Below are 20,924 nucleotides of genomic sequence, written 5' to 3'. Positions count from 1 at the left end.
CAGTATATGGGGCATATTCAATTAGGAGCGAGCAAAGCTGGGTTTTCCTGCAGGTGCGGGATTTTTGCTATTCAATTAGGATCGGGGATTTTGATTTTTTGAGCGCTGGGAGGTAAAATGGTCGGTAAATGCTCTGAGACCCCAGCGGCACCCCTCCTAATGACTAAATAAGCAATTGGAAGTTTGTAATTAGCTTAATTAGTCAGTAATACTCACCGTCCGAAGTGCTGTCTTCTGCATCCAGCGTCGATACCCGGTCTCCTGCAGCAGCGGTGAATATGTCAGTATGTGTGAGTGTTTATGAATGAGTGTGTATGTGCATGAGTGTGTGACTGTGTATGTGTGACCCCTGGTGGTCCCCCCCAAATATATGTATGCCGCCCCCGTAATGGGCCCTTGTGCCTCCCTGCAGCACCTGGTGCCTCTCAGCAGCCTGCTCTCCAGTGAGAATATGGAGGAGAGGCCACCGGGAGCTGCAGAGACCACCGAGCAGATAAGTGTAGTTTTTTTTTTATTTTTACGCTGCACAGGGTTTTCAGAGCTGAAAACCTTGTGACCACTTTTTTTATTGAATAATGTGAGTTTCGGAAGTGCACATACCCGTGGTAATCCAAAATTGGGCACGAGGGGCACAAGGTGTGTTTCCTTGCTAAACCTCACATTCAATTGAATATGCCCCTATATGTCAGTGTGAAGTACTGTACCACAGACTTGCCTACTTTTGATAAAGGATTTCAGGGAGATATTGTAGTGAAAGTAACACCTATGAGCGTGGCGGTAAAGTGGACTTGTACTGCTACATCTGAGATATGTTAGATAAATATTACTTGCATTCAAATGTAAATAAGCCCCAAAGCAGTTAGTAAGATCTACTTTTTGATTAAAACACACTGATACTTTTCAATGCTTATTCATGTATTGTGTATTACACGTGGTTCCATACAAGTGGCCATATGGAGTATTGTGCATTATAACCAATGCAGGGAAATGACCCTGATTATACCATTTGATGTATATGTCTCCAGGGGCATATCTATAATGGGTGCAGGGTGTGCAGTGCACACGAGCCCCTGGGTCCAGGAGGGTTTGCACCGCACACCCTGCACCCATGTTATTTAAAACTTACCTTTCCGAGGTCCCGCGTCGGGTCTCTCAGCGCTGCTCAAAATGCTGGAAAATGGCTGCTGCGGCCATTTTTCAGGCGTTTTGCGCATGCGCTGTGAGGAAATTATTGGGAAAATGTCGGCCGTGCCATTTCCTCGGCGATCTGTGCATGCACAATAGACTCTGGCCACACTCTAGTGTCCAGAGTCTTTTGATGATGCGATGGCCGGCCAGCCATGTCAGTCGGCTACCGGCCGCCAGGGTGAGAGGAGGGGGCCCCTGATGGGGAATGCACACGGGCCCCTTCCTCTCTTAAGACACCCCTGTATGTCTCTGGTTTATTTATTTTTTCCAAGTATATAACAGTTACAGAATGGGGGTAAGGTGCAATTAGGGAGATTGCTGGACTCTTCAGGGAGAGTTGTCAATAGAGATAGAATTTTGGGATATTGTGTTAGACACTTCCCTTGGCCTATTTATGGATAGACTGAGACTATATCAAAAAAGTTGACAGCAACAATTATGTACATTTTAATAACTGTCACCTCTCTAGGTGGAAAAGAAATATCCTGTACTCTCAGGGCCTAATCCACCACTGGTTATTATTATTATTATTATTATTATTATCATTTATTTATATGGCGCCACAAGTGTTCAGCAGCACCTTACATAGTACATAAACAAATATGTGACCAAAGACTTACAGTACAAAACAATACAATGCAGGACAAGGACATGGATAATATACATTGTTACATTATCGACCATAACACCCAGATAAGCAGCAGAGCATAAGCAACCAAGTGTTAGGTGCCCTAGTGGGGAGTAAGAAGTTAATGAAAGTAAAGTAGGAAGAAGCACAAGAGGGTAGAGGGCCCTGCTCATAAGAGCTTACATTCTAAAGGGGCAGATGTGTAGAACGGCTCTGCGATCCTGCATGTACACTGGCAGCAGACTGTCAGTGATTGACATTCTGCTGCCATTTGGTGGTGGGGAGGGGGCGGCAATGACCTCCGTTTCCTGAAACTAAGGCATGTCGCTGCCATTGACAGAGATTTTCCGGCTTCTTTCTCGAGGCTGCGACGGCCGGCTGCATGACCCCATTGGTCACCTTAGCTATTCCGTATACTCTGTGGGTAACTGCAAATTCATCACTCTCACGGAGTGAGATTACTGTCACTCACACAATACAGATATGGTGCCATCACACCCTGTGGTAACTGCAGATTCAGCACTCTCATGGAGGGAGATTACTGTCACTCACACAATACAGATATGGTATGCCATCACATCCTGTGGTTACCTGCAGATTCAACCAGTGGTGTATCTATAATGGGTGCAGAGTTTGCTGTGCACTCAGGCCCCTGGGTAAAGAGGGGGCCCACACCACACACCCTGCACCCATATTTTTTAATACTAACTCTGAAAAGTCCCACATTGGCTGTAGCAGCCCTGCACAAAACACCTAGAAAATGGTCACCAAGGCCAATTTCCAGGTGTTTTGCACATGTGCACTGGGGAAATCCCTGGGAAAATGGCAGCTGCACAATTTTCTTGGTGACCTGCACATATGCAGTAGATTCTGGGCACAGAGTAGTGCCCAGAGTCTACTGCTGTGGTAGATGCATGCTGACTACCGGGGAGAGAGGAGAGGGCCCCATATGGGGACTGCACATGGGCTTGCTCATCTCTTGCTATGCCCCTGGAAAAAGCATTCTTATCAAGTGAGATTACTGTAACTCACACAATACAGATATAGTGCTATAACACCCTGTGGTAACTGCAGATTCAGCACTCTCATGGAGTGATATTACTGTCACTCACACAATACAGATATGGTATGCTATCACACCCTGTGGGTAACTGCAGATTCAGCACTCCTATGGAGTGAGATTGCTGTCAGTCACACAATACAGATATTATGCCATCACTTCCTATGGTAACTGCAAATTCAGTACGCTCATGGAGTGAGATTGCTGTCACTCACACAATACAGATATGGTGCCTTCAAACCCTATTGGCAACTGCAGACTCAGCACCCTCATGGAGTGAGATTGCTGTCACTCACACAATATAGATGTGGTGCCATCACACTCTGTGGTTACCTGCACATTCAGCACTTTCATAGAGTGAGATTGCTCATTCACACAATACAAATATGGTGCCATCAAATCCTGTGGGTAACTGCAGATTCAGGACTCTCATAGGGTTAAATATACTAAGAATCGTGCCTGGCTCATGTTTTTCCATGTTTAAGCACAGATAGGATTGATTGAACAGAGGAGGGGGGACAGATGTATTGGGTCATAGTCCCCACAGTTGGGATGCCGGAGCTTAGAATGTCGGTGCAGGAAACACTTTTCAGAATCCTAATGCCGGCATCCTGATGATGAGTACTGGGCTTAGGGGGGTTATTGTTAGCATCTAAGTGGGAAGGGTTTAGTTTAGGCTGCAGGGGGATGTTAGGTTTAGGCAATTGATGGGTGGGTAAGGTTTAGGCACCAGGGAGGTAGGGTTGGGGTTAGGGGTAGGGAGAGGGGGAGTGCTAGGATACTGACCAACAGATATAGCTTTCTATATCCTAACCCTGTCGGGATGCCGGCATCGGGATTCTGACCACTGAGATCACGAGCACCACCATCCCATATCCAACCCCATATAACACGTGCAAAGAGATTTAGATGTGGTGTATCCAAACCCAAATCTAAATTATAGTGTAACAATAAAACGGCGCAGCACTTGTAAGTTACATACAACAGCAGCCAGTATTTACCCTGCATGCAAACATACTGTTATAAATGTATATATCCCCTTTGCATTGCAAGATGTTTGTCCAGGTGCACAATTACTTCCTCTTTGTTACTTTACTCCCACCTCAGAATCAGGCTCATAGAACAGACTCATCATTATTACCATTCACATAGACCCTTTAGAACATTGGCCCTGATTCAGACCCGCTCGCAAGCGGGTCGATGTTGGCCCAGTGCCGGCTCCGTCATGCGCATGCGCGAGACCTGGATAGCGACGGGCAAGCTGTCGCTCCAGGTCTCGTACCAAAGGGGGCGTGCTGTCGATGGTGAGTGAAAGCACGACCCCTTTGGTGAGCGGGCCAGGGGAGTGACTGCCCAGACAGATGTGTTCCCATGGGAATGCCTACCATCTGGGGCCGGCCCCACTGGCATCGCAAGTGATGTCAGTGGGAGTGCCTTCGGCTTGATAGAGCCGAAAGCACTCCAGGGCTTGCGGCAACGAGACCCTACCACAAGGGTCTCGTCGCAAGCCCGATGGTCACGATGGTCTCGACCATCGCAACCATCTTCCTGGCCGCTCGCTGTAGCTGTGGATGGTCACCCACAGCTATACGAGCGGCCAGGAGGCCGCTCTAAAAATTAAGAAGGATGGCCCTGATTCAGAGCGAGCGCTCTGTCAGAGCGTCCGGCTTTGAATCAGGGCCATTAACCCTTATTTTGCTGTGTTAGAAGATTGAAACTTTCCTTGAATTGGTTCCCGTGTGCACTTATGTATTTATTGATTTATCTAGAATTATCCAGAGTTATAGTGCTTGTGTAATGTGGTTATTACTATTATTATTGCATAACAAATGTGATTACATTCTGTCTCGTGTCTGACTACCTTGAGGGTTTTATACAGTAGGTTGATAATATAAAGTAAGGTGTATTATTATTATTATTATTATTATTATGTAGAATATTATTATTGTTAGTAGTAGTATTATTATTATTATATTTATAATTATTGTTATTATTATTATTATTATTATTATTATTATGTAAAATATTATTATTAGTATTATTATTATTATTATTATTATTATTATTATTATATAGAATATAATATTATATTAGGGCTGATAGTGTTTTTCTCTATACCTGCATAAGTAGTAATGTAACTGATTTATCCAACATTAAATGTACACATATGTGTTACAGTATTACAGGAGATGTCTCATTATTGTGCGCTTATAAACAGATGAGGAAGGTTAAGGTTTATTTTCTATGTTGTGTGTTTGACAATACAGGGATTGTCTAGAATGTACATGACCGTTGTCTTTTGTTGTACGTATATATAATGTTTGTAGAAGCAAATTTTGTAATAGAATTATATGGATTGATCTTAAATGGGGTTCACAAATTTGCTGCATATCCAGTAATTTTTTGCAATATCACTTACTTGAACGATAACAGCAATATAACATTTTTATTTTACTTAATATTAAAAGATTCCTCTACACTTTCTAAAGCTTGTTCCTTTGTTATTTTCTTCCAGTCCTCTGGCAATACAGCTGGCTTTACTTCATATTCATTAGCAAATTGCTGATTAAACTGCACAAAAATGTATTTCCAGTAATCAGAGGACTTGGTGCTGGATTCGGGTTGGATGGCCCAGTCAGGGTAATATGTACGATAGTCTTTGCATGGGTGCGGATTCCAATTTGTGTCTGAGTTTTCAAATGTAGCATTGGATACAATAGCAGTAGAGCATATGTCAGTGCCCAATGTCTCATCATCAATCCAACTGTACCCACCCAGTCCTTCAGGTCTGTGGACAGATGCAGAATGCTCTGTGTGATCACCTCCTACATTCTCACAGGGGACCTTACAGAACGGACACTGATGTCCACATCCTATCACCTTCTTACACAGCTCATCCTGAGGCTTCACTGTGACCCTGGAAAGTACAATCTCAATGTCTAATGATCCCAGCTCTGATAGGACTTGTTCCTCTATGGTGGGTAGATAGGACAGAACGTCCTCAGAGAACTGCCCGACATTTGCTGTATCATGAAAAGTGATCACTTGCATCTCATTCTGTGATATTACTAATTCTTCCCTGAGTGATTCACAGAATTTCTCTAAAAAATGTGAAATTGTTTTTGTTTTTAAAAATGTTTCATGTTTAAGGACTTCCTGGATTGTTTTAGTGATTATACACAAAATATTTATTTGTAATATACTTAGAGCAGATGGACTCTGATATTTTCCTGCAATGTACTGATATATCCAGCTTCTCAAAAAACTCTCATATGTTCTAATGTATTTTATATAATGCTGGAATGAGCTTTCCTCTAGCAGCTTCTCCAGCAGAGTTCTCTGGAAATTACTTCTGCTGCTAAATATTGTATTATCAGAACTGTTTAGTATCTCGTCCATGATTTCCTTCCCGAGATGCCTCAGAATATACTCTGTTAGTGCCGGTCTCAGGCACAGCTCACAGAATTTCCTGGCTCTCTCCTGACATTCGTCTTTCTCCTGAAATATACTCTCAAATGTAGAAAAATAATGAAGTTTTAAATTTCCTAGGCAGATCTTTGGGTCATTTACTTGGATAAAGGTATCGTGCATCTTCTGGAATTTCACAGATGCTCTTCCAAAGATAAGAAGCTTAATGTCCAATTCAAACAGAGAGGAAAATTGCAGCTTTTTACAGATTCCATCCTCAAGTTTAGCATTAATCATACACAGTAATTCCTGGCAGTAAGTGTCACTATAATCATTAGGTGATGTTACTTTCTCTGTGACATATGTATCACATATATCTAACAAGGATGCAGCAAATTCTGTAATGTTTTCATCAATGTCCTTGTTCTCCATGTGACATTCTCTGTGTCTATAACTATCTAAACTCATCACATTAGGTAGGGTTTGGTTTATCCCAGGTCCCTTTACACTCATGTCATCTCTCAGCAGATGGAGCATTGCTTGGCCGATATTACATTTTGGTAATGACTCCATATGTAAGTCACTCAGTGTTTTCTCCCACATTGCCTCATATTCTTGCCTCACTTCCATGTCCCCCAGCTCACAGTTCCTCTCTCTGCAGTGTCTCAGGAGATCTGTGACATTTGCTTCAATCAGCTTCTGAGATGTGTTCTGAATACTCTGTATCTTGAACTTTACGTTCTGAATAGAAACAGCTTCATTGACCTTGCTGAGCGCGTTCCTTTCTAGATCTGTTTTTGAGAACTTTACATTCATGCAAAAATCATCTCTGTATCTCTCTATGAGATGAATATTGTCAGATTTATTCTCAAAGTATTCTCCAAGTAGTCCAAGTATTTTTTCTTCTTCTTCCAGTAACAGCTGTTGGAGAACGCCCCTATACTGAGCGCAGGTTTCTGTATCCAGTCTATCAGCAGACTGATTCCTAATACTGGTCTCTGTGCTGATCACCCAGCTGTGGATGGCTTTGCTGAATTCCCATTCCCACTGAGAGTACTGTGCAGCCAGTTTGTTATAGGCTTCAGCTACCAGACTGTTCCTAAAGCTGAAGATAAACTTCTCGTGTTTAACTGCATTCCACAAACTTTTTATCCTTATCAAAAACTGAGAAATGCTGCATTGCTTGTAATCAAACTTTTGTAATTTAAAAATTTGAAATAAACACCTTTTTAGTTCAAAAACACTTTTAATGTAACCAGATTTTACCAAAGCCATTGGTAGTTCACTCTGCCACATTCCGGGAATGTACCAGTTGTGTCTCTCTGGGTCATAGTCCATCACATCACTGAAAGCTGTAATTCCACTTGTCTTCTCCATTTCTGCAGCATTTTTTGTAATTTCATTCAGTTGTTCCAAAAATTCCTTCCTGTCTCTCATGTTCTTCTGATGAGCGGACACATCGCTCACATTCTGATGTACAAACTGGCAGTTGGGTTTCTTCCCAATTTCTTTCATCCTAAGAAATGCATGGACCACGATCTGTAATATATCCTTTATCTCTGATGTGTTTTCCATGGCCATATTGACAATGGTGATATCACTCAACCCGACCACCAGTGTTGTCAGCTCATTGTCATGTTCATAACTGTCCTCCAGAGAAGACAACTCAGCAGCTTTCAGCCCTTCAGTGTCAATCACCAGAATGAAGTCACAGCCCAGCTCCTCCTGGAAGGTCTCTTTCACCTTAATGAGGGTCATGAAGGCTCCTCGTGTGCATCGTCCACTGGCCACAGGGAACTGTAACCCAAACATGGTGTTCAGAAGGGTGGATTTCCCCGTACTCTGTACTCCCAGCACAGATATTACTCTCATTCTGCAGCGTCCTCCTGTCTTGGTGTCCAGCTCAGTCAGGACATCAGTTATCCACTGCAGGGGGATGTTGGAGGCGTCACCATCAATCAGCTCCAATGGGAACCCATCCAGCAGAAGATCAGCAGCGATTCCTGGGAGTTTTGTAAATAGTTTTTCTATATTAGTAATTAATTTCTCATTAACCATTGCACATTCAGACTCATAAACCTGCCCCAGCTCACGTAGGAAATGCTCAATTCCTAATGAGCTGTCAGTGATTTTCTGATCCAGTTGCTTCAGTTCTTCTGGATTATGTGATGTATTGTTACATTTCTCCTTGTACTCAGACTGTAGTGTAGAAATATTATTTCTTGTAACTGAGTCCAGCTCAAATTTCATCCACCTCAAAAAATAATGTTTTTCTACTTGAGACAACTGGGTAAGTGCTTTAATAAATAAGGAGATGCCAAAAGAAATGCCATGTTTGTATTGGTCCCTGTGTTGGGAATTACGTCGCTGTATAAGGTCACTTCGATAATTTTGAGCATTTTTCCTCCCTTGTTTTGTCATTCTGCAAAGTTCTCTGTCAATTTCTGACAATTGTTTCCACAGATCTCCCTGTAATTTCAGAGTTTGTTTTTTATATTCGTCTACATTGTTATTTTAGAAGTAATTTTCCTGGCCTGGACTTTTGCATTCAGACATGCATCCGTGTTCTCATCTACACAGATATAATCTCCATGGATTCTATTTTTAATACCAATCAAACTAATTTTCTGACAATTATTTAAAAGACCCTGAATATTGTTTTGTATCTTTCTCACAAGAGCTGCATCATTAGCTGTGCTGCCCTTATAAATAATGTTTGCGGTGTTCATATTTAGCTCTCACATTAGATTGTTTATGTGCTTTGATGTCTCTGTAGTTACTGGTTTCCCAGGACTTGGAGTAACAATGAGATAATACTCGGTGTCCGTGTTACTGAAGGTGGATAACAGTCTGAATTCTCTCTCACTAATACTCTCAATAAATACAAACACAGCCGATGAGACTCGTGTCAGAAACGTGAACTGTTCCCAGCTGGGCGCCAGGTCACCACGTAGGTTGGTCACTGCGATGGGCTCTGGGAAGACATCAGACTTACCACAAGGAAAATACCAGGAAATTTCCACAAGTCCATCAGATATTTTCCTCTCAATATTTCCTCCCTCCATGTTCTCATGTATGAAGAAGTTGTGATTCTGCTGAGGGGGATTAAGAACTTGATTCAGGATTTTAGATTTGGATAATTTGTTTTTCCCCAGTTTTACAAAGGAGAAGATCGGCATGGGGATATTCACAACATTTTCTTCTCTGAACCCTTTACTGTCAGCTAATGACTGAGGTCTCCATCTCTTCAAAATGTCCCTCATTGCCCACAGCATGAAGGTGCACTCTGGGCCATCACCAGCAGGGAGCAGCAGAGGGACAGCAAACTGGCACATGGACATTTTTGATACAATCTCTTGCTGTAGAAAACTCTCTGAGCAATGCAGGACAGCGCACACCACGTCCAGGGGGTGGATATATGGAGATGAATCATCCTCTGCTTCACACATTGGTAAACCAATCTCTTCCTCATTTTCATCTGGATGTAAGTTGGGTGAAAGTTTTTGTAACTGGGTGTTTATTGCAGTTCTCTTCAGGGCCATGAGCCTCCTTATAAAGTGCCAGGGAATATCCGCTGTGTCCTGAGCCTGATTATCATCCAAGTTCTCCGATCCAATCTCTAGAATGTCCATCAGGGTCAGCTTTGATCCTCTTTGGTGTTGTATATTTAAATTATCCAGGAGCTTTTGAAAAGTTTGTTCTTTGACTGTAAAAAGAAAATAACCTCATGTTACATGTATTAACATTTTTAATTTAATTTTAAAATGATAAATGTATATAAATGAATTGTCATCATTTTCATAAATGTACCTTACTATTTTCAGCGGAATCAGTATGATCTATTGTCGGACCTAAGTCCGTCGGTTCAAACCGGAAGTGAAGATCGTGATGGGGTAAGTAAATTAAATAACCCTAACCCTCTCCCCCCCTAACCCTCCTATAGGGGTGCCTAACCCTAACCTCCCCCCTAGTGCCTAACCTTAACCTCCCCGCTGTAATTGCCTAAACCTAACCCCCCCTCACCGCAGCCTAAACTTAACCCTTCCTGGGGGGGTGCCTAACCCTAACCTCCCCCGGGGGTGCCTAACCCTAACACCCCCTTCCCAAAGCCTAACCCTAACACTCCCTGGGTGGTGCTTAAGCCTAACTCCTCCACAGGAACTCCTAACCTAACCCTCCCCACCCGTGGATGTCCGCGCCCGCCTTCGTTCGGTATGCCGGGCCTCGGGCTCCCAGCACAGGGATAATGATAGACTTTGGGATTTTGACACCTATCCTTAGACCCCTGCTGGGATTTGACAGTTGGGAAGCCGGCGGTTGGGATTTCGACTGTCGGTTTCCTGACTACATACCTTTTCAGCAGTGATGTAAATTAGCCCTAGAAAAACTTTGCTTACATATTGTCAATTCCAGTTTAAACATTCTATTTGCAGGGCTGTGTGACAGTAAAACTCCTCATATTATACTCGTATATACCTGGGGATCAGCAGTGACAAGGTACTGTAAGGTGGGCATTCTGTGACTTCCTGCTCTTATCACATAGGCAGCAATGTTGTAGCCTGACAACAGCAACCGGCGTGTGCCGAATATAGCCCAAAACCAGAGCCAGACTACGAGCCATATTTATTTACATGAGATGCCATCATCAGCTCACATTGTGCATTTATCAGCCCATTACATTTTATCATATCGCTGAGATAGTGCATGCAGGTTACTTTTGCTGTTATTCTCGATGCTCAGTTGTTGTCCAGGTTATCATGTGATACTATTGTGCTGACTTGTATTGGCTTCCCTGCACTGTGTGCTATTGTTTTAGGCTGGTACAAGAAGGGTGCTGGTTCCAGGGCTATGGTTCAGTATATGGTCTGTACACTGAGGTGCTCAGGAACTGTATTACCTATCATGACTCTCAGTTTCTGAGTTCCTCACTGGGTTCCAGGTCTTGCGTCAGAGCTGTACCAGAGTTACAGCTTTCACAAGTTGTACTCTGACTACATAAGACTCTGATTCCTGGCTTGAGTTCTGAGTTCCTATCTACCAGTACTATACTATTCTAAGTTCTGGGGGTCACATTTGTTGCAGGAGTATACTCCTGGTCTTACTGGAATTCACAGGTCACTAGATGAGGGACTGCACAGTGGACCTGCTCTATTCACCTCGGTTCCAGTCCAGTATCCATGATTATCACAAGTCTGTGGTTCCTACACTGTCACTAGTGTTCCTGAGCTCCTGTTCATACCCATATGCCAAAGCTTCAGTAAGCCACCTCGTTTCTTATACACGTCAGTCAGATCTAAGGGTCCCGAGCCAGATCTACTTAATACCCAGACCATGACAGAACCTATGCAAGATACAAGTTTAGGGTCCCTTCTTCCCTTCATTTGTAAAATAAAAATCCCACTTAAAATTGTTTAGAATATTTGGACCATCGCCATTCATAGTATGCCCTAGGTGCAAACCTAGATGACCTAATGGATACACCTGCTCTGCTCCAACCTTGTCAGCAATGGAGTACAGAAAGATGCAATTTGGAAATAAATGTAATTTTTTTAAAATTTTACTGGATTCCCAAAAGCTTAAGGGAAAATAAAATGTAATGTGAGCAATCTCTCCTTTCTGAGCCACATCTACAATAAAACTCTAATGGTATTACATGCAGTTTTGAATACTGTTGCTTCATTTACTTCTCCATGTGTTTATTTTCCATGTCTCAAAATCAAAATAGATTATTCAGATCTGGCAGTTAGAGATGCCTTATTGCTGTGTGAGGGGCCTTTAGCTAATCCCTTGGTTCACAAACCACACATGGAATCACATTTTATTAAATGTCCCTCCAAAGTCAAGAAATCTAAACACTGATGATCGGTTTCAGGGTTGCACACAAGTCGGCCTGATATCTGCATGCATTACGAGCTTCCGGCATCTTTGTGGCCACTGCGCCCCCATTTATCCACTTTTGAAAATCACCAGCAACCATATCAGCACATTATAGTACCAGCCCAATTCTTGGTGCAAAAGATCCATCTGGAATCAGACAGTTCTCTTGTACACCCACCACTGAATAGCCCCCAATTCCACATACACGCCCACATCACACCCTCACTTATGCTACATGTGACTGCCCAGTTACCACTCAGTTACCACTCAGTTACACCCGCTCAGCTACAAGTGGAGACATGTATGACTCCAAACCACCCGTAGGTGCTCAGAGTCGCATATGCTTAGCTACTGAGCGTGCGCAACTCTGAGAAATCGCTACATCTGCCCCTGCACAACATAATTGTGCCCAGCTCTGTGTCAGGCCCTGAATTGCGGATCAGTCGTTATTTTAGGGCCTAGTACAGATATATCATTTAGTGAGGGGACAGCTGTGTATTTACTGGGAATGTTGGTATTTTTAGTTCCAGTAAAACTGGAGATCTACAGTGATTGGGCTAGGGAACTAGCTTACATCTAAGCAATCTATAATGTAGAGAGCTTAAATGTTAATCAGATGACAGGTGCACCATAAGGGACCGTCTGTATATGCACAACATGGAGAATGTTTCCTAGCCAGTTCATGATCATACTAACTCTGGAGGTGACATTTACCAGGGGGTTATACCGGGCGATCACTGATACTCTTCTCTGTTTTAGTAGGGTTGTTATAAGCAGAGCAGCAATAGCAGCTATTTAGTAAGGAGATATTCACCCTATGTATTATTATTACACTTTAAATATAGGGCACCTCAAGTGGTACCCACCACTGTGCAATCAATTAGACAGTACAAGGTAAAACAGTACAGTAACCCATACATAACAGCAAATAAGTAACAATTAACACAATTCTAAGTACACAAAACAGCCACAGGAGCAAGAGGTGCGAGTGTATTATTCAGCACTGGCTGAAACCTGTTCAAATTATCATTGGTGAAACTAACAGAATTAAAGCCACTGAAAGAAATGCAAAAAGTTATGAACATGTGGAATATTGGGACATAGGACCACACAGGGGGTATAGAGTTCCTCTCGTGTTCAAGAATAGAAAAGCTGGGAGAACAGGAGGGAGGACCCTGCTACAAGGAGATTACAAATGAACAGTACAGGGGGAGACAAAGGGATAACATGAGAAGTGAGGTAGTGTATGGGAAAGAGCCAGTGTAAAGGGATCTGATGGCAGGAAGCAAGAGTGGTAGAGATTGGTGGGTGCAGGGAGTGAGGTACAGTAAGCTACATGGTAACACACCTTGAGATGGACTGGTACACTTTTATGAACAGGTGGGCTTTCAGCAGCCATTATAAGCTATGCAGGCTCGTGGAAAGCCCCTTACAATGAGGTCATGGAGAGTCAGTGGAGGGGAGCAGCACAGGAGAAATCTTGGATCAGGGATTGAGATATAGTAACCAGGAGGAGAGGTGATGGTCATTAGCTGATTGGAGAGGGCGGGGGGGAATATGTATGGAGATGAGGCTGGAGATGAAGGGAGCAGTGCAGAGGGCCTTGTATATTAGGGAGTGGAGTTTGAAGACTGTGAGGGATGGGAGCCAGTGCGGGGATTGACAGAAGAGGGAGGCAGATGTAGAGCCAGTGGGAGAGGAAGATGTCTAGCTGTAGTGTTGAGAACAGAATGGAGAGAACTGATGTGGGGGTGCGGGAGGCCAGTAATGAGAAGGTTGCGGTAGTAAAGATGAGACATGATCAGTGAGTGAGCAATAGGTTTAGTGGCATCCTGGGAGAGGAGGGGTCTATTACAAGCAATGTTAAGGAGCTGGAACTAACAGGATTAGACAAGAAATTGAATGTAGGGTGAAGGAGAGGGAGGAGTCGAGTGACATCCAGGCAGCGAAGTTGGGAAACACCAGAGATAGTTGTGTACAGTATGGCCTATTCACAATAAGAGTAAGAGCAGATATCCCCTGTCTAGAATGTCATGTCTGGCTCTAGACCTGTAGGTGTGAGGGTGGGAGTCAGCTACACATTCTGCATCAGATAAGTCTATTATTTATTTTATTGTATATACAGAACACACTCTGTACACTACACATGAATGGGATCTGGTCTTTTTTCTTTTTTTCCCAGTGAACTAATATAGAGTTATAAAGAAGGTTGTGCAAAGAATATTAGGAATTTCAAAAATTTCTATTCACAGTTTCAGAGATATATTAATTTCAGATGAGCTTAATATTATTCCATCTAAATCACCTATTCTTTTTTAGGTTTTTTCCAATATTCAGCTCTATCAGCATTGTCTCATTTCTAGTTTTTGTATTTATATCAATAAATTACCTTTCATATTGCCATGGAAATTTTTGTTAGGAAATATTTTAAATCAAATGATTTTATGTTAAAATCTTTAGCTAGGGAAAACTAGTAAAAAGTTGTATTGTTTTATATGTATCAAATACTCACATTGCTCTCCCTCACATTCCATCCATTTGTAACAGAACACAATTCACATGAATGGATTTTATTAGATGTGATTCTGTCTCACTGATTATTTCGGAAATACAGCAGAATATTGGCCATGTCTGTGCATATTGGATTTGTCTGTGGTTACTAGTGACTGTGAGAAGTTACTCACTTTCTGGTAAGTGCTGGGACACATCAGACAAGGCCGGGAACCTGGACATCATGTTCTTTAGATGGTGGAGGAACGTCTCACAGGCCGGTTCTCCCTTCTGTAGTGTAATGTTTATCAGTCTGTCAGCTCTCTCTGCTGGGGTCACAGCCTTATACAGATCTATATACTCCTGGGGAGTAATGAGGTGGAGAGAGTCCAGCTCATCACACAAACCGTCCACATTCTCCTCAAACACTTCCACTAATTTCCATCTCAAGTGTTTAGTAGTCTGTGAAGCTTCTCTGATTGGAGCCATTGTTTTCTTTATTTCACAGTCTGAAAATAAGTTTAAGCAGTGATTTAGTTTACATACAGTACAAAGAGTCCTCTGTGTTGGTTATTAAATAAAATCATGTAATGAAGATGAATCATTAGTAGTCTGTACAGTTTATAGTAAGGATATTTTTCTGTAAAAAAACATTTTAATGGACTTGCGATGGGCGGATCCAAGATGGATGCATGATAGAAGAGCCCCACATTTAGGTCTTCTATCTGCAAATCTCTATCTGCTATCGGAACCAGTTTAGCAACAAAACCTTGCACACTTATATTTCTTTTATGTACACAAGAAGCGATTTCTCCAGAATCCCCAAAGTCCAACCTTGTGTATCATTCACTAGAGATCTTTTCCTGCCACGGACACTGAGAGGTCTCTTTCTAAGCCTAGGGTGGAGATAACATGAACAGAGATAAAGTTCCAACCATTTAACTCCTCACTGTCAATTTTCAAACACAGCCTGTGACATGGCAGTTAGGAGCTGATTTGTTGGGACTTTGTCTCCCTATGGGAACCATGGATAGACATTCTCCTCATGAAAGTGAACTGTCCCATGAGGTGGAAGACTCATCCATCCATATTTTCTGGAGGAATAAATAACTCTCTCTCTCTCTGATGTGTTCACCAGCACAAATACTGCTGCCGGGAGAATTACCATGGGCTTCATCCAATCACTCCACCTCAAATGATCAGTTTTCATTGGGTTGCTTCATTATAAAAAGTGCTTTAATACCCTGAGAGGGATAGAATAGACCATTGGATTCTTCTGTGCCTCCAGCTAAGACTCTTGTTTGCTCTTTTATATTTTAACCTAAAGTTGCCTTGGATTTTGCATGTTTGCCTGTTGTCCTGACATTTTGCTGTTGTCCTGACATTTTGCTGTTGTCTCTGATTACACTATTGCCTCATGTGTGTTTGTTACTGTTTGTTACTTAACATCTATTTAATAATCTTATTAAATCTGGTGTGTTTTCACTAGTGGTGACAAAATGCTTCCCCCAATTGAAGAGTCTGTGATATTTCTTTAAAAAACAGTATTTATTTAAGGATTAATCACAGATCATAAATTCAATCACATCCGTTTCTTAATGAAAATTCGATACGGAATTCATCAATTCTCCATAAACTTTTGTTGAGCATTTGATAGGAACATTCTTCAGACCGCTTATGCCTAAAATCCAAATAAAATACAATATGTAAGATGGCTGCCAGGGTAAATATATATATATATACATACTCCCAAATTTTCTGGTTGCCCCCCGTACACCCAGAGGAGTGTCCGGATGTCCCGGATCCCACCCTCTCTAGTGAAGTGGGCAGGATGGGGACATAGCTGGGAATCGAGGCTCCATATGGAGCGATGACAGGGGATGCTGGCCCCACCCCTGAAGTGGCCCCACTGTGTCTCCTCTCTGGGCATCTCCCATTGAGGAGTGATCAAATTTCTGCAAGTATGGGTAAATCATACGTGCACACAAGGGGGGTTCTGAGTACCTAGAAACCCCCACACCCATTGCTCCAGCTACATGCACCCCCCCTCCAGCTGCCACAGGGAGGATCCAATTGCTGGGCGCCTGCTGAGATTTTATTACCAGCGGGCACCCGGCTCATTCCCTGCAGCGGCATCCGGAGGCTAGTGCTCACTCCTGAGCTCCGACTTCTAGCTTCCGCAGTAAGCACTCTAGGATAGATGCCATGATGTCTCTCCCATAGATCTAAGCAGAGGTTGGACCAGACAGCAGTGAACGCAGGAGCAGGGCTTAAAGTAAGTATTGTGTCTGTATTTTTAATTGTATTTTTCTTTTTAGAGGCACTACCACTGGGGGCATTACTACTGGGGGCATTACTATAGGGGACACTACTAATTGGGGGATTACTAATCAGGGCATTAATAATGGGTGCATTACTACTGGGGGCACAGCTATAGGGGGGCATTACCAATGAGGGTATTACCACTGGGGGCATTACTACTGGGGCAATACTAATGGGGGCATTACCACTCAGGCACTACTAATGAGGGTATTACTATAGGGGGCACAACTACTGTGGGCAATACTACTGGGTTCATTACTAATGTGGGCACTACTAAAGGGTGCGTCACTACTGGGGGCATTACCACTGTGGCACTACTAATGGGGGCATTACTACTGGGGGCACAACTACTGGGGGCATTACTATTGGGGGCACTACTACAGGGGGCATTAATAATGGGGGAACTACTAATGGGGGCATTGCTACTGGGGGAATTACTATTGGGGGCACTATTACAGGGGGCACTACTACAGGGAGCATTACTACAGGGGGCATTAATAATGGGGGCACTACTAATGGGTGCATTACTACTGGGGGCACTGAATAGGGGGCACCGCTACTGTAGGCACTGCATCTACATACTCTGTATACCCACACTTGAGAATTATATCTCAGGAGGGTATTGTTAATATTACTATGTCTAGTAAGGTGTCCTCTCACTGATTAGATTACATCTGCACTAATAAGCTTTCACTACTCTCACTGTAGTCCTGGGGGTATCTGAGTACATGTAAGCAGGCTATGCTTTATGAGTCTAATAACTGCTATAGGTGAAGCTATTGGTCCTGGTACTGTAAGCGCATCACAGGTGAGAATTATATTTATGACACCTGGGGTCAATTTAGTAAGCAGCTAGTTTTGGTGTCATTTAGAAACTGTCATCAATTGACGGTGGTTTAAGTTTCAAGTTAGTAGCATTTACAAAAGTTCAGTTTTGATGTCTAATCTGAAAGCGCCATTGATCTCCAGCGGTTTCTACATGACCAGCCATGAGGCATTAGCGCACCCTCTTTCTAATAACCAGCACCAGGCTGAACCAGCCAGGGGGATAATGCTATGGCAGGGAGACACACAGCGTGGGGTCTCCCTGCCATAACATTAACCAGCCGCAAACTGGTCAACCATGGCTGGAATCCCTTGTAAAGTCGGGAAACCCCTCTTTTTTTAGCCTTCCAACACTGTACAGTACTGTAAAGTAGTAGCCTTGTTGGTATACCAGATTACTCATAGACAGTATGAGATTAAACTCAAGTTCATGAAAATTAGCATAAAAACAAAGCCTTATCAATTACAAATGCAGATTTTGTTATGAAACCCTCTACACAAAATCCGGCTATTTGGAGTTTTGGAATGATGGATAAATGCTGAAGCAAGGGCATAGGGGTAAATTTACTAAAATTCGATTTGGTCCTGATTTGAATTCTCAGGTGAGAATGCAAACTTTTTTGCAAATTGGGAATTTACTATTGGGTGATTTCTTCATCTTTCGGGGTTGAAATTGGATAGTTTAATGCAGCAAATTTGGCTGTTATTTGCAATAGAAATTATATCACCATCGGCTCAATACGGAAGTACTTTTCACTTATTTCAGCCAAATCGGGAATTTACCATTATTCATTTTGCTAAAGTCGGCCGTTTTACACTCAAATCGGGTTTTAAATGCACCACCTCCAGAGCTGCGAGTTACCATCCAACATACACAAATCAGTATGTTTTTTAATGAAACCTGTGTTTTTAGGGTTAATTTTTATTAAAAAAACTTATGTAGGGTCCCCCCCAAAAGCCATAACCTGCCCCAGACTTGTCAGCCAGTCCTGGTTCTTAAAATTAGGGGGAACAAAATGAGTAGGGTTCCACCATAATTTGAGAACCAGCAACAGGCTTCAGGGCCAGCCCTGGTTTTAAATATAGGGGGAAAAAAAATTATGTAGGGGTCCCCCTATATTTAAAACCAGCACTGGACCCAAAACGACTGGGGTGTAATGCCACAGTCCGGAGACCCTATTACCGGGTCTCCAGGGCCAAAGCATTATCCCCCCAAGTTGCTCAGACCAAGACAGGGATCTCAGGGGAGGTGGGGAGCCCATAAAAAAGGGGTCCCCCCTCTCCTGAACCCCAGGCTTGGTCTAAAGCCCGGGGCTCTTCCCCGCACCCCTGGGCTGTGGGTACGGGGGTAATAAAGTGAAGAATAGATGTAAACTATTGTATTTTACAGTGGAACTACAGGTGCCAGCAAGCCTGCCCTTGGCACTTGTGGAACTACTAGAGGCAGCAAGCACCCATACTCCCACTGTAAAATAAATAGTTAAAAAAAGACGCAACACACACACCGTGAATAGTAAAGATTTATTACACACATCCATCTATCACAAATACTTACCTTCTACCAGATATTCCTGTCCTCTTCTCCAATGTAGAATCCGTGTGGAATGGCCTGCAAAAAAGATCGTATACTCACCTTGATCCTGGCACTGGTCTCCGTAGCATCCAGGGTCTTTGCAAAACAATAAAATGACTTACCCTGAAACCAAGCCGAACATGTGTAAGTATATACTATATGCTGTTACATATGTAATTGGTTTTTAGTTTTTGAAGCTAAAATACCCAGCGTTCTCTATTAATTTGCATACGCAGATATACCACCTACTAGCTAGTAGCAATCTTGGTCTAGTTATCACCAATAAATGTATAACAACCAAAAAGAAAACCATGTAGCTACTGCGTAAGGTAGAAATTGATACCAAATATCTATATAAAGTGATATATATATTGCTCTCTGATGAAATGTACAGGAGACTTGTTGAAATATAAAATCTTCGTTAATACAATGGCTGTAGCTGTATGATGAGTAACTAATGTTACTAATAGAATGGTAAACGTGTAACAGCTTAATTGGCGCCATAAAAATGATAAAACGAATAAATAGATATAAATAAAAAAGAAAAATTAAATGAATGATGGAAAGATGCTGGCGTCCCAGCACTAGATCATTAGAATATACATCAGGGGCAAACGTAGGATTTCTTTGGGGGGGTTTCCACATACACACATATACTGTATATCAGCCCCAGCCACAAACAACCAGTCTCAGACAGCCCATGCACCAGATAGTCATCCCAGCCAGCCAGCCCCAGATAGCCAGCCCCTGCCCCACACTGCCAGCCTCTATCCAGACAGCCAACCCCAACCCGTAAAAGGTAAAATGATAGCATATGCGATCACTTTACTGGGAGGATAGGACCCGCTGACCTCTTACGAATGCACACCCAGGGGTCTGAGGATCCCTCTTTGCGAAAAGGTTGCTGAAAGGCTGACAATGACGAACACCATTTCTAGGTGGCATTAGTTTCCAGGTGCCAGCTCCGAAAGCTAAGCTTTTCAGAGCTTGGTAAAATGTAAATAGGCCAATTTGGGCACTGCTTTGTGAATTAAAAATGTAAGTACCATTAAGTTAAATAGCCCCAACACTCAATAAAGCAGCAATCCTTTTCGGAAGATTGACTGCAGATAGTACATTAATAAATAGGCCCCTTGACCTACTTATCAATATTTCCCATGTTGCTGTGGGTCTGCCAGGTCTTGACAAAGGCACTGTATGGGCTGAAACGTTGACCAGCTAATGGTATTACTTTGACTTGCAACATATGAGGTGAATAAAACACCTCCAGCCTGCCAGCCCCAGACAGCCAACCTCACCCTTACCTGATGCTTGTAGCTCCTCAGTCAAAAGCCGCGGGTCCGAGTCCTCTGCTCTATGGCGTGGCGTGACATCATGCGCGACGGGTCTCTCTCTCCTTCCAAAAAAATAGCGGGTGCGGGGGTCGGCACTGCCAGGCGAGCGGGGCCCCCTCTCTATCCGGGCCTCCAGTGTATTCTTTGATGACGGCCCTGGTGATTGCTGTGCACCGCCTGGCCACTGTCAGTGCAGCTGTCAGCGCTTCCGCATCTGGT

General features: G+C 43.0%; 1 protein-coding gene across 1 annotated transcript; it reads right to left on the bottom strand.

Annotated features, from left to right (window-relative positions):
* Nucleotides 1-5,327: 5,327 nt before the first annotated feature.
* Nucleotides 5,328-20,685, bottom strand: LOC148478441 (interferon-induced very large GTPase 1-like). Its single transcript, XM_088455401.1, is given in 4 exon segments — nucleotides 5,328-8,794; nucleotides 8,797-9,990; nucleotides 14,846-15,160; nucleotides 20,676-20,685. Coding segments are annotated over 3 exon segments (4,956 nt in total). The 5' UTR covers nucleotides 15,141-15,160; nucleotides 20,676-20,685.
* Between the last annotated feature and the right edge of the window lie 239 nt (nucleotides 20,686-20,924).

The sequence above is a fragment of the Taudactylus pleione genome, unplaced genomic scaffold, assembly GCF_031769625.1.
Source record: "Taudactylus pleione unplaced genomic scaffold, aTauple2 ptg000653l, whole genome shotgun sequence".
Taxonomy (NCBI): Eukaryota; Metazoa; Chordata; class Amphibia; order Anura; family Myobatrachidae; genus Taudactylus; species Taudactylus pleione.
Note: the sequence above shows the minus strand (reverse complement) of the source record. Positions and strands in the feature narration are given on the sequence as shown.